Source organism: Bactrocera oleae, chromosome 2 (assembly GCF_042242935.1).
Source record: "Bactrocera oleae isolate idBacOlea1 chromosome 2, idBacOlea1, whole genome shotgun sequence".
Classification (NCBI taxonomy): domain Eukaryota; kingdom Metazoa; phylum Arthropoda; class Insecta; order Diptera; family Tephritidae; genus Bactrocera; species Bactrocera oleae.
Window position 1 is genome coordinate 74,102,410 of NC_091536.1, and position 14,045 is coordinate 74,116,454.

Below are 14,045 nucleotides of genomic sequence, written 5' to 3' on the forward strand. Positions count from 1 at the left end.
CCCTGAGCAGACATATTGCATATATAATTGTATGCCTGAGTGTAAATTTAATTTCACACATACATAAGCATGTGTTTGACATTGTTACAAGGTGGCTAAGCATATTTATCAACATTCATAACAATCTGCATAACAACAACAACAATAAGTTGGTTCATTACAGTGTAGCATTTTGGTGTTCCACGTCAATGCTTCCAGATACCCAAACAAACAATCACTCAACTTGAATACCTACATATATACCTATGTATGTATGTATATCTAAAATGTGCTTCTGGCTTCACATAAAAATGTCAAGGTCATTTAGATAAAATCTCAAATTTGTCGGAATTGTCGCTATTAATATGAATTTCGAAAGCACTGTTATTTTGAATGCGCATTTTAGCAGTTCACACATGCCTGCGTTTGCCTGTCTAAAATCTAAAACTCAAGGGTGTACACACAATCGAATTTTAATGTGAATGAGTTATTAAATTATTCAAATTTAAGGAAAATTTTCATTGTTAACAGTTTAAGCCGTTATGTAGTTACTTTTCGATAATTTCCACAGAGCTTTAGTGCACATTCATATAAATGATTTTGTTAGTTTCGAGTTCGCAATGCTTCTATTTATAAAATACTTTCGAATTTAATATAATTTTATTTCATTAAAAGTGAAGCTAAGTATTTATATGAATATTAAGGTTTTTATGAATATTTTAGTAGTATGTTATAGCATCTTATTAAGTTTTTGGCCGCAAATCTGAGTTATTCCTAAATCTAGGGAAGTTGGAATCATCAAATATATAACTAAATTAGAACTCCACGGCGTATGAGCAACGTGTTTTGAGTGTTTTATAAAGCAGTTGTTGCCGAGTTGTGGAAGAACTTACTTTCTTTTCAGAAAAATCTATTTTTCATGTTTCAATATTCTTCACCCAATTCATCAGAGCGTTGTCAAGTAGCTTTGAATTATTTTTTTAAATTTATCCCCACTTACTGATGGCCGTAAAATCTATCCTTGAGGATGAACAAGCAATTGTTTGCTGGAAGTGTTTCTTCAGAACAAATATTTTCTTTTGCTATGCTAGTTGACCCTGTAATCGATAATATTTCCAAAAATATAATTTCATTAGTCGAGGATGTTGAGCCGTCCTCAGCCTCGGCGGTTACCTCTTCACTATGTGTACTACTGTAGAATATGTGGAATGTGAAAATAATTTGAAGTAATTTTGCCATAATTTTCATGGTAACTCCACCCCACGAAGATGTTCAGCGCGATTTAGCATTCGTGTGCATACTATGTTTTTAGTTATTTGTTTTTGTTAACGATCTTTGGTATTTAATATTGCAATTCGAGCGAAACTACGAGTGAAGCTAGTTCAGAATATAAGATCAGGAGAAAGTATCTAGTAACTGATTTTATCAGACTTTGGATCTTGTAACATTACAAGCAAAACAGGCTCTCAAAATGTTCTTGACATAGCTCACATATCAATTCATACCATCCAACCGGAGAGGCGAAGACCTTGATACTAGGTATGCGGTAGAATATGGTATAATAAACGAAACAATATACCACTAAGCTATTTTTAATGTTAACCCATTACTTTATATTGAATCGAGTATTAACTGTTTATTTGCATTACTAATAGAACTGGATTTGAGTCTTTAGTATTGACTGCTCTGAACATTCCCTTATTATCAGAATCGGTTTATGTTTTCAGAAAATTATGAGCTGAGTATTTTTATTATTATATATAAGTTGCCCAAATGTAGACAATGTTTTTATTATATAGAAAAGGTTATACAATATTATAACTCCAACACAAAGCTCAAATGTTATCACTTACAGTAAGGCCGATTGTTGAACAATAATACATATCGCTTAATTTATTAATGACACACACTTTATATTTTTTTATAATGAAGCAAACGATTTCGCACTTAAATAAAAAAGATATGGTTGTCGCTAGATTTTGAATGTTATTTTGATTAATAGTGTGTAAAGAGAGTCTATTAGTTGAAAAAATATTAAGGGACATACACACACTTAGTGTGACTGCCTAAAAATGGCGAATTTTGCGAATTAAAAAAAAAAAACTGTTGTATAAATATTTTTTAGAGAAAATTTATATATTTTTCGAATTACACGTAATCGTCGATTTTCGATTTCGATTTCGTCGAATTTGAAAGGGTTTGATAAATTTGAAGTACCGAATAAAGTCTACAAAAATTTACAATGAGTTCCAATATTTTAGCTTTTATTTTCTTGGAAGAAAAAAGCAACGAAAAAATTTAAAAAAAGATATTAAAAAATCACAAAAATGATGCACCAGTCGCATGTAAAATTTGGCTTGCATTTACTTGTATGTTTGTTTACATACTTACTTTAAAGACGCATTTGGGTGTTAATTACGCTCAGCAACTATCCTCTTGCTTTGTTTCTCATAACCAAACCAATAAATTGGTTTCCGTGACACCCAAAACCCATACAGTTTCTGGTTGGAACGTCAAACCAATAATATCTGAATTTATGACACCTACTATATTTTTTTATCGGTTTCAATTCTGATTCCGACAAGTAAAAGATTCTACAACACCTCTAAATAACCCAACGATTACCCTCCTCAAGCCCAACCGACGCGAGGGACGCAATCCGCATGCGTGCGGAATTAGCCGAGTCAGAAAACGCAAGAGAGTTTTTTAAATGTTGAGATCTAAAACTGCTCAGCTACAGAAACAAAATTCCAACAGTTTATAGTAACGATATAATAAATTGTTACGTTTTTATTTATTAAGAGAAAGCAATAAAGTTTTTTTTATTTTTGAAAAGTGATTCAGATAAGTCAAATGTGCAGGAATGAGAATTAAAATCATGACATACTTGTATACGGCGGAATAGTTCATTATGTTCGAAATTTGATCCACAGGATTTTAAGAGGAAAGGTCTAAACTGACACGAAAAGCGAACCGGGATATTAAATCAAATTTCAGACAGGAGAAAAGAACTGAAAACTGTTCCATTCAAGATTTTCACTAAGAGTATTATGCCAAGTTTGCCTACGACTAGCAAGTGTATGTAGATTTGTAAATTTTAAACGACTAGTGTATGGAGGTAGACTCAACCTAGTATCCCGTCGGAAATTCCCTAAGGCGAAAAGTAAAATTGTTTTTGAACACTTGAAGTGCTGGATTTGTGTTTCATCGCGGACGGAAATTTGGAAATCCTGCGTTTGGAGTTAACGAAATCATATAACGATTTTGGAGACCTCATATAAGGAAATATTATAACATTTTTTGTTTTAGGTCTAAATACTGTCGACGCAATACAGAATATTTAGAATAGTCGACAAGTGAACCGAATATTTTAAAATGTTTAAAGGCTCGAGTTTTTCTGTTTTTCAATTTATATAACTCTTTCGAAAACCACGGATGTGTACCTTTACTTTTATTTACAATTACTATTAGAACATACTTTTCAAATAATTTCGTACTGAGTACAGAAGCTAGAAGATCGATGATTACTATCCCGTATATTGCCTATGATTTCGACAGATATTTGCAGAGCCGGATGATACGAGTCCTCTGATAGAACAAGAGGAAAATACAAAATCAAATGCGTAAAAAGTTATCTAAAAAAATTCTTAATAAACTAATATCTAAAAGAATATCAGAATAATGATTACGCCGCAGAAAATCCCTGCCACAAAAACCAAAATTATGAAAACTTTTTAATACCCTTTAAATAAAACGCATATTTTCCAGCTTATTCAACTTATACACTCCCATTTTTCCTTTCTACTTTCGGATATTTTATCACGCCCAATCATTTTCCTGGCATGTAAATGGCTTTCAAGTGGAAATGTGTCAGCTTTAAAGCACCATTTTTACAATTTTAACGGATTATGCTTTTACCGAAAACAAGAAGCCAAAATATGTTAAATAATTTGTATGAAACGTGTTTAAGCTTAATCTTCAAATCAGAAGCTAATTTGTTTTATTACCCAACAGCTTGTTAAAAATACAGTTCAAAATACAAAAAATACAAAACGCACACACACAACGCAACAGTCAAGCTAGAGCAACTGCCATTCACATTTTTTGGTGAAAATGGGGGAAAAGAGGGAAACCATTTCACATTGCAGGTGTAAGAATGAATTTTCCTCACGTGCACTTGAATTATGCATACTTTTAGGTGCACGTGTGCGTGATGTATTGTTGGTGTGTATCTACTTTCAGCTTTACATTGTAAAATTCACTGAACCGTTTACGCAATAATTCAAAAATAAAAATCGAAAAAATTAACTTCTTCGTCTTAAATGCTTTGACTATCGCTATTGTGGCATGCCACACACACTTACACGCACCGAATTTTCAGCAAACAGGATTTAAACACAGCAGCAACGCAAATCGGGAAGCTCATAGCTCAACCCATTAAATGGCGCTTTTGCGGGATTTGCTTAAAATTTACTTTCGTTCGATTTTCGTACTTTTCGATTCTTTGGCATCGCACTTAAAAATTGCTGCAAATATAAACTTAAATCTGGGCTAAAGCGTTATAAAAATAAAATTTGTTTTACTTTTTTTTGGTTTTTGGAGTAGATGTTATAATTAAGGTCATACATAAGGTGCAAGTGTACATATGTATATGCAAATTAATTTACAAAAAAAAAAAATAACAAAAACGTCTACGAACATTTTTTCATGCATAATATATTAGGATAAGTTTTGTTGTTGTTGAGTTTTAAAAAATCGAAATCAGCTCAAGACGTTTTCAATAGGTAGGTACGATAGGTAGTATCCCTCTAGTCATTGGGTGTTAAAATGAGAAAAGTAATTTCACCTAACATAAATTGTCCGAAATATTATTCCTCCAAACTTTTGTTTTCACTGTGCTGACAATCGGTTTTAGCTTTTTCTTTTTTATTGAAATTCGATATTTTATTGTTCTTTCCAAAATCTTAAATGTAGGCAACACTTTCTGTTTATATTCAGGTAAATAAACCAAGTATTCGAAAAATCGTTTTATGAAGAAATATTGTGGCTGAGTGCATTGCTTGAGTGACTAGCGTGGATCAGTCATAACGTCAGGCACCGACAAGGTTAATATTTCATAAAACAGTCAGTTTTCGGCACACATATCTATAAATTATTTCAAAAACTACATTTAAATAAAGTCTACTTTTAGAATTATACTTTTTCGTTCTGTATACTTTTTTTTTATAGAAATATATTAGATTTCTAAAAAATATATAGTTTATAATGATTACTAAGTGCTAAGTGACCGACTTAATAGAAGTTTATATTTAGCATTTTTTCAAAAAAACTCAAAAAGTTTCAAGTTTTTTTGCATAATCACAATATTATTTCCAGAGCTTCGATCTGCCCATTAAATCATATCTCAACAATTATTCATATTTGTGGTTTTAAGTAAACTCTCGTTACGGAATTTAAACTAAATATAGAAAATCTATAAACAACTAATTTTCAAAAAACTTTCTTCAAGCAATAAGCTTAAGCTCGTATGTGTGATTAAGTATCCACGAGAGCATAGAAACGACGTGCTTGAACACACATAGACACTAACTAACACACAGCGACGCTTCAACAACACCGAAGAACATTCTTATCTGGTGAAAGGAGACTAAGCAAGATACATAATTTTAGCAGCACCACTTAATTGTCCTGCATTATTCATAAGCTTGGGAGCCAGCGAGTGGTATGAGCGGTGGGGAGGTTGGGGTGTGCATAAGGCCATTGTGTATGGAAAGAAATACACAAGTGAGCGCACTTGCGGCGGCAGAGCATCCTACAAGAGGACTGCCACTGATTGGCGAAGGACAACGAGAAGAGCGTGGAAGTGAGAGAGGTTAAGGGCTTGCGCCAAGGAACGGGTTTGCATTTTAGCTGAATGATTTTCCGCTACTTCCGTGCTGCCAACGCATAGCATATTGCATGTGAAGCTATAGACTTAAAAGATAATTAATAAAATCGGAGAAGTGTAGAAAGTGTGTTATGTGTATGTGAAAGCTTGAATATGTTATTGCTTGCCTCTTATCTCCATCTTTTGCAACGCTTATGTTGACTTTCAGTTGAGTTTGTTAAACAATTTGTTCTCACATCTTTACCAAACTTAACTTTTATTCTTTCTTTTTCCTTGCTGCTGTTAAATACTTATACATTATTTAACTCTTCCGACACTTTTTCTTTATTAAAGCTTCCTTTTGGTTTTTTTTAATGTTATTTTTGTTTTCGGTTAGTCTCGATCCCGTAACCTAACTTAATTGGCAGCAAAATAGTTGTATATAAACAGTTCGAAACTGCCGTAATAGGTCCCATCACGTACAAGCTTCTGCTACGCATATTACGCTCCTTTGGGCTGCCTCTTATTGCGGCACGTTCATGGTGCTTAGGTCGAAAGTCGATTGTATTTAATTAGGCAAATAAGTTAAGACTTTGACAGCAAACTAAAATTATAATGATGCCCAAAGGATTACAACAAAAATAAACTTAATTTTCCTAAAGCGGTGGGAATTTCTTTTGAAATGGAAGTATGCACAGATCGCCTGTTTCCTGGAAGAGTGTCTTAGTTCGAAAAGTGAAAATTTTCAATCTAATACCTGTTTTTACCACATATAATTTGTAAAAAAATTACCTAAAACGAACCGTTCCAGTTTATGTTTTTATTTTTATTTTTTGAGATTTTCTTTTGGTAAATAAGCGAGTCAAGTTAACTATTAAATACATATGTAAATATAAAAATTGATCTGAAGTTATTAAAACAGAAGCCTTGAAAGAAGTAATAGAATATATTTAGATTTTCGGAAGGAAGGTAATAACAAACCTTCGATTGTATTCTTTGTATGAAAGACTTTCTCAAGGAAAAAAAGTCAGTAAGCAATTTTGTAAACCCGAAAGTCACAACTAATAATTTCTTTCAACTAAAATTATAATTGTTTAACTGTTTCCTTCTAGGAATTTTACACTTGTTTTTATTATAATATCTTTCAATCAGTCGGTTGTATTAATATTGTTATTTTATTAATTCTTAAAACTTTTTAATAAGATTTTTGGTATATAAACTTTTTTTACTTAATTTTATATTCAGTTTTAACGTTGCAAATTTAAAATATGATTTTTCCATTGTCAGCATCTTTAATATTGTACTAGTATATTAATTAATAGAAATTAATTGAGAGCTAATTTTATTCAAAATCTCTTTAAATATTTACAAAATTTGTCTCATGCTCAACATAACAAAACAACGTGGCGCACTTTTGGGCGCATACATGCATGTTTGAGCAAAGTCACATGCCTATATATATATACCTAGTGGCTTGTAAATAATTAAAACTAGGACTTACAAATATTACTATTACAGTCAATTAATTATAATGGGATTCGTTATGCATTGCGGAAAAAATCGTGCTTATGTAAATTTATGATAAACGAGTACAAAAAAGTTAATGCGGGTAAAAATGAAAATGGTCAATAAAAAACGAGCATTATAAAGTAAAATTTTTAATATTTGATTAAAAAATCTCAGAAGAAATTTAAAATTTTTTTATTTTAATTTTAGAATTTTTTGACAATCAGTTACATAGTTACGAAAGTATAGCAAAATAAATACAAATTATAAAATAGGCGAAATCAGACTAGAGCCGCGACTTTTTCACACATGTAATTTTTTTTTTTTGAATTTCTTCAGTTTATGTCAATTTTCATATATATGCTATCGGTTAGAATGTAAAATTTTTTTAATAAAGTTAAGAGTGTATATTAAGAGGGCAAATTATCAAACAAAACACGGTTTAAAAACTTTCATTAAAAGACACTAAGACATTTTTTTTCTTACTCTTGTAGCTTGACATTTAAGCATTGTAAACATAAACTGAAAAAATATGCAGGCAGGAAACTGATCGCTTTACAAAAAGCTCCCATATTGTTATTTTTCATAAAAGTTAGAAAAAACATGTTCCACGTGTCTTTTGAATGAAAAATGGAAACTTAGGAACAGTGACCTTTTAATATTAAGAGCTCATATTTTAAGAGGCTTCTTATTTTAAATTCTTTAAAATTTTTTTGCCTGGTTTTTATTTAAAAAAAAAAAGTTGGGTTTGACAGTGTATATTTTACTGAATATAACACAATTTGGTGTCAAAAATTTCAGAAAAAAAAAAATAAAATATCCATTAATATATGTATGGTAGTTGCTATTTCAATTTACCACTCTCGAAATATCGAGTAATCAAAGCTTAGAATGTGACACCGTATAAATACCAAATAGACAATTATTCGTTCAATTTAAAGCTCTATAATTTATGTAAGTAACTTTTGGAAACCATTTTTTTTTGTTGCGGTAAGAAGCGCCATTTTTATAATCAAATATGATTTTTTTCATTTTTTTTTTCCAGATTATAAAATACTTGTAATCTTATTAAATTAACCTAAATTCATATAACCAACATTAAAGTATTCTCCATAGAGCAACACCAAAAAACATAGAGCACAATAAAATCAAATCAAATAAACTTAAAAACCTTACAAGAAATCCATATATGCACACATACATACATAAATACACTTTGATTATGGACGGAACGAGTCAGCGGCTAGACAAACTGAACAAGGGTCATAAACCTCGAGTGGAGCGCACTTGTGCGTCTTCATCAAAGAAGTTGACAATTTTCACTATGAATCACACATACAAACTCACATGTTTTTATACTAGCGCGCTTTTAAGATTTATATGTGTTTTTTTTCTTACATATTTGCTTATGCAAAATAAGCATGAAATCTCATCAAATTATAGGCTGCAAACAGAAAGTCCAAATATTGGCGCCCGGAAATAGGTACGCTTCAGTAGTTGGAGTACATACTTGTATATACAAAAAAATACATATGTATATATTATGTAATATAAATACGTAGATATGAATTTTAGGCATTTGAAGATTCAAATTGTCAATTTTGTGTTGAAAAATCTCAATTAGGTGATACTGCGGTGGCTTTTTCTTATTGAAGCTGGTGCTGTGCTCTCTAATTTACAACTGATATTCCTATGTCAGCACTCTAAATGTAGGCAGCGTTGTATTGTTGGCGTGAAAAATTAATCACCTTTTGAGTTTTATGAAGGGGAATAAAAACAATAAAACAAATAAGTAAAACCAAAATTAAGTTTTCTAAGGAAACTCTCTTATTTTTTAAGGCTTCGGTGCAACAGATTTTAACTTTTTTTCTTGTTTGTGGTGTTTTAGGTTATATACGAAGTATATGTTTTATTTGATATTTAAATATAAGTAAGCTTCGATAAAAATAATTAAATAATAACTTCAAAAAATATTATCTTCTCTCACACGTACCCATGAAAAATAGCTGTACTTACTCTTACATAATAGCGGTGTAACATATTAACCAATTTTTTTTTGAGGATTATAGTAACCTTTGACCTATTCCGGTTAAATAGATCCAAACGTAGTTTTGCACATTATTTTTGAGATTTCGACTCTTATCTAGACGTATGTGTATATACAAATATCAGAGATTTTAGCTTGAAGACTACAATAAGAAACGCAAGCCGAACTCTTCTACTTCAATGAAGTTATGTGTTCAAATTACGTTTTTTGTTAATGCGCCTACATGTAGGCAACTGTTTGCTCGTTTTTCTCATATTTTTCGATAAACGTTATTTAAATAATATTTAAAAAGGAAGTAATTTTTAAAAACTTATTTATACATATATAAAATTTAACGTTATTAATAATTACCGTTATATTAAAAAATAACTTAAATTTAAAGTAATCGGTACCGCCTCCTACCATAACGCTTATAAACAGTCCACAATGACATTTAAGCCCCCTCTCACTTACATACACATACATATGTTTGTTTGTTCAAGTGATAGCTTTGCTTTTGTATGCTTGTTAGTGTATCTACAGACTGAAGAAGTTAATAGCATTATTAATACTATTACTTTTTATTATTATTACTCACGGCTGTGCAGTGCTTTAAAATGCCACTAAAGGCACACAGATTATTGTGGCAAGTGTGTGTGGCATACTTAAGTTATTGCGAGCGCATGTGCTCCTGTGTATGTGGGTGTGTGAGAGTTTAAGTGCTGGCGACAACATCATTACCAGCAATCATCAACACGGCCGCAACGACCGGAAGCGACGATGACGGCAAAAGCATACAGACAACAATAACAACACTATAAACTAACAACAATAGCGATGATACTCATTGTGATTTTCTTGTTACTGCCGTTTTTGTTGTTGTTGTTGTCGGTCTTACTGCTATTATGTGTGAAGCCATGCGGCTTCAGCTGTTGCCACTTCATCACCGCATTTGCAACAGATGCCACAGTTGCCACTTTGCCACGTAAAGGACTCGGCTGCTGACAATAAACGTTCAAAGATCATCAACAATACATATATGCATGTGGTACATATGTATGTATGTGTATGCAAACATGTATATGTACGTGTGCGCTCTGTGCGTTGGCATTCACAGTCACTGCAAATTTTATTCACTTTCCACCAGCTGACGTATATCACACAAGAAGGCTCGGGAAAATGCTGTAAAAATGGTGGTGGATAACAGGAGGCTGCTGGGCGGATGGAGTTGGCCGTTGGGAAATTCACTTGCATAAAGTTTGATTGCATTTACATGCGATGATTTAATGCATTTCGCCTATAGCAAATTATAAATCTGTCCATTGGAATTTCTTCGCTTCGGCAGCCAGTTACGCATTCATTATGGACCTGACAAATGCACTTACTATTTTTATATAGCACAATTTATGGTTGTTGTTATCGCTGATGTTGTTGCTTTTATTGCACTGCCATGCGTATGCATGGTTGTATGTCTATCGATAGTGAATGAAAGTGTCACTTGCCGTGCGATTTTCATTTAATACTCGTTGTTTTGTTGTTGCTGCTGTTGTTTTAAACGCATTGCTTTTCTGTTCGCTGCAATTTTCGAACGGAAGTTTTTGCAAACTGTTCGATTTTAATTTCCTGCCTTTCAAAAGCCTCCGTTTAAAGTGTCAAATCAATGCAAATGTAATGAGTTGAGGATGAAAGAGCTTTTCTGTTGATGTTGTAATTAGCGTTCGGTAATTAAACAAGTCCATGCAAACTAATTAGTTTAAGTAAAACAAAAAATTAATGTTGACTTTCACAGTTTATTTTCAATTTAGTGATGTAAGTAAATTCGTTTTTTTAATGAAAGTGAGTAGTTATATACAATACATAGGCAGATACAAGTTCAGAAAGGGTCAAAAGGGTCAGGTATAAGTATAGAACAAGTTCAAGAAAACGTTAAACATGTATACAATTAATAGGCTTAACTAGCAAATATTAAGTAAATGTAAGTAAGTAAGTGATTCTAGTAATATTTAAAATCGAGAAAGGCGTGTTTGAATCAAAGTAATATACATAATATCGAGTCCGCTAGTACCCTCAGCTAAATAACTTAATTGCAGAAAGAATATGCTTTCGTTCAAGTATTCCTCCCAAATAAATATTAATTAGCTTTGAGCTTTCGAAATTTTACTCAAGAAGGCTCTGTTTTTCAGCGGAAGCGGGAACGATATTCAAAATCCGATATCCAAACTCTTAAGCATACCTAAACTTTTTATATGCGATTTAATTTATTTTAAAATGCAACTCATTTAACTTGCGGTCGATGATCCTGAAATCTTCATATTCTTGTATCCGTGTATTTGGTTCTCGAATTAATTTATCGCAATTCTCGCAATGAAATCATAACGTCTTCTATTCGACATCTTTCTGATCCTAAGCTAGCGCGCTGCGCTCTTGTAAAACAATTTGCACGTAAAAGCAAAAACAAAGTTTTGGAGTTGAATTGATATAAGAGAGTATGCGCATAGCTCAATAAAGTGGAATAGTTGCTCTCTCACTGCTCCATCATAGTGACAAGCGCAACTCAAGTACGCATGTGACAGAGGATATGATAGCATATGGTTGTATCGCAAGTGCTGCCAGTTGGTTTTAATAACAACTTCGATACTTAAAGTTAAACGTCTACTATTCCCTATTATTATTAAGTTCAGTCTTGACCATCAATAAAACTGCCATTATTAGAAATGAGGTTACATAGGCATGAATGAAGCGAAATTAAATTTTAACTTTATTATCAACGTAATTTGAGGTGAAGACTTAATCCAGGTCTCTTCCCCCTGAATCGAATATAAATAACTTGCACACTCGCTTTAAAAATACTTATATATTAATACAAAGCAGTTTGGCTTGATTCCTGACGCCTTATGACTCCGTACGCGATTGGTGGCAAAAAAAGTGATTTGTGGACCTCTAAACCAGGGGTACTCACGCCATAGCTCACTTGGCTCCGTTTTTTTACTAAAAACATCACTATAACAAACACAGTGTTTTTTAAGACCAATACACCGTATTCACTTAGCTTTGTCAAGCATTGGGTAGTTGTTAGTTTAGTAGAATAATAGTTTCGAGTCGCAGTATATTTTATCATCTTAAGAACTATGCTATTGTAATTTTTATACTCTCGCAACATGTAGCTACAGAGTATAATAGTTTTGTACGTCTAACGGTTGTTTGTACCACCTAAAACTAATCGAGATAGATATAGGATTATATACTTACATATATATAAATGATCAGGATGAAGAGACGAGTTGAAATCCGGGTGACTATCTGTCTGTCCGTCAGTGCAAGCTGTAACTTGAGTAAATATTGAGATATCTTATGAAACTTGGTACACATGTTCCTTGGTACCGTAAGACGGTTGGTATTGCAGATGGGCGTAATCGGACCACTGCCACGCCCACAAAACGCCATTAATCAAACACAAATAAATTGCCATAACTAAGCTCCACAATAAGAAGCAAGACTCATGTATATCTCTCTAACGCTATCCATGAGATATCTATTATAGTTGAAAAAAATTATATAAGAAACATACAAACAAACATATAAATAACAAAAATATTTACTTTTATAATAATATATAATATAATAATTTGTTTATTTATTAATATTAATCGTTCTATTATTTCACAATATCAGAGCATTTAAGAACTGATTGCTCTTAAAACTGAAAATTCTACAAAAATGAACACATGTTCCATGCATATCTATATTTAAACATATGGTAGTACAATATATAGTATGTATTATGCGCATTAAAAATCCATCCACGATTTATTGCTTTCCAAGCCAATTCCGCTTTGCTTAGCACTTTATGCGCGTATCGTTCAATAATTCAGAAGACGCTCCAATTCTTCTAAGTAGGTGCTTACTTATGTTGCTTTATTCACTCCATATTGTCAGCAACTACCCAATGAAATTGTTTTCATTTGCTTTGAATTTTTTTACATATTTTTTCTGATGAATGTGCTTTTTTTGTTGTTGCAGGCGAAAGGACAGCAGTGCATTGCAACGCTCGGCCAGCATTGATTCCTTCGCCGAGATTGTATTTAGCGACACGCCGCGACCATCACTCGACATCCCACGCCCCACCGTGGTGCCGTTCAGTAAGCGCCCCTCGGCCAGCAGCTTGTTCTCAAACTGCAGCACCACTTCGCAAACAACCCAATTGAATATCAATTACGGTGCCGGTGGCGATCTCTGCAGCAGCGGCAGCAGTGCTGGTAACAGTCGACGCGAAAGCCTCTTAAGTCCATCGTCAACACGCCGCAATAAGCTGACCAGAATTATAAACGGTAAGTGGAGCAAACATAGTGATGCTCATGTGCGCCGAAAGCCGGCAAATAATCACACACGCCAACACACATACATATACTCGTGTAGATTTGCGCTAGTTGGCGCAATTATAGTGGCAATTGAGCGGCGACGTGACTGTTGGATTGGTGCCGCGCCATGTAACTTCACGCCACTCCATGTCGCAACGCGCCCAAACGGGAGCGATCTGGTATGAAGATGCGGCGAAGGAGCACAGAAGTGAAGCCGAAAACTGAAAGTAAGAAGAAAGCAGAAAGTTAAATGAAAGTGATTCGTAGCGATGAGCGCGTCACCGTTCACAAGGCCGCTGGTTTGAGTTTG

At 33.0% G+C, this 14,045-nt stretch overlaps 1 protein-coding gene across 1 annotated transcript in view; it reads left to right on the plus strand.

Moving 5' to 3' along the window:
• The window catches only part of wake (wide awake), an 80,464-nt gene that overhangs the window by 24,223 nt on the left and 42,196 nt on the right, over positions 1-14,045 (plus strand). Inside the window, exon 5 of the mRNA XM_070105658.1 lies at positions 13,398-13,705. Coding sequence (XP_069961759.1) covers positions 13,398-13,705 — 308 coding nt within the window. The remainder of the gene's footprint in view (positions 1-13,397; positions 13,706-14,045) is intronic.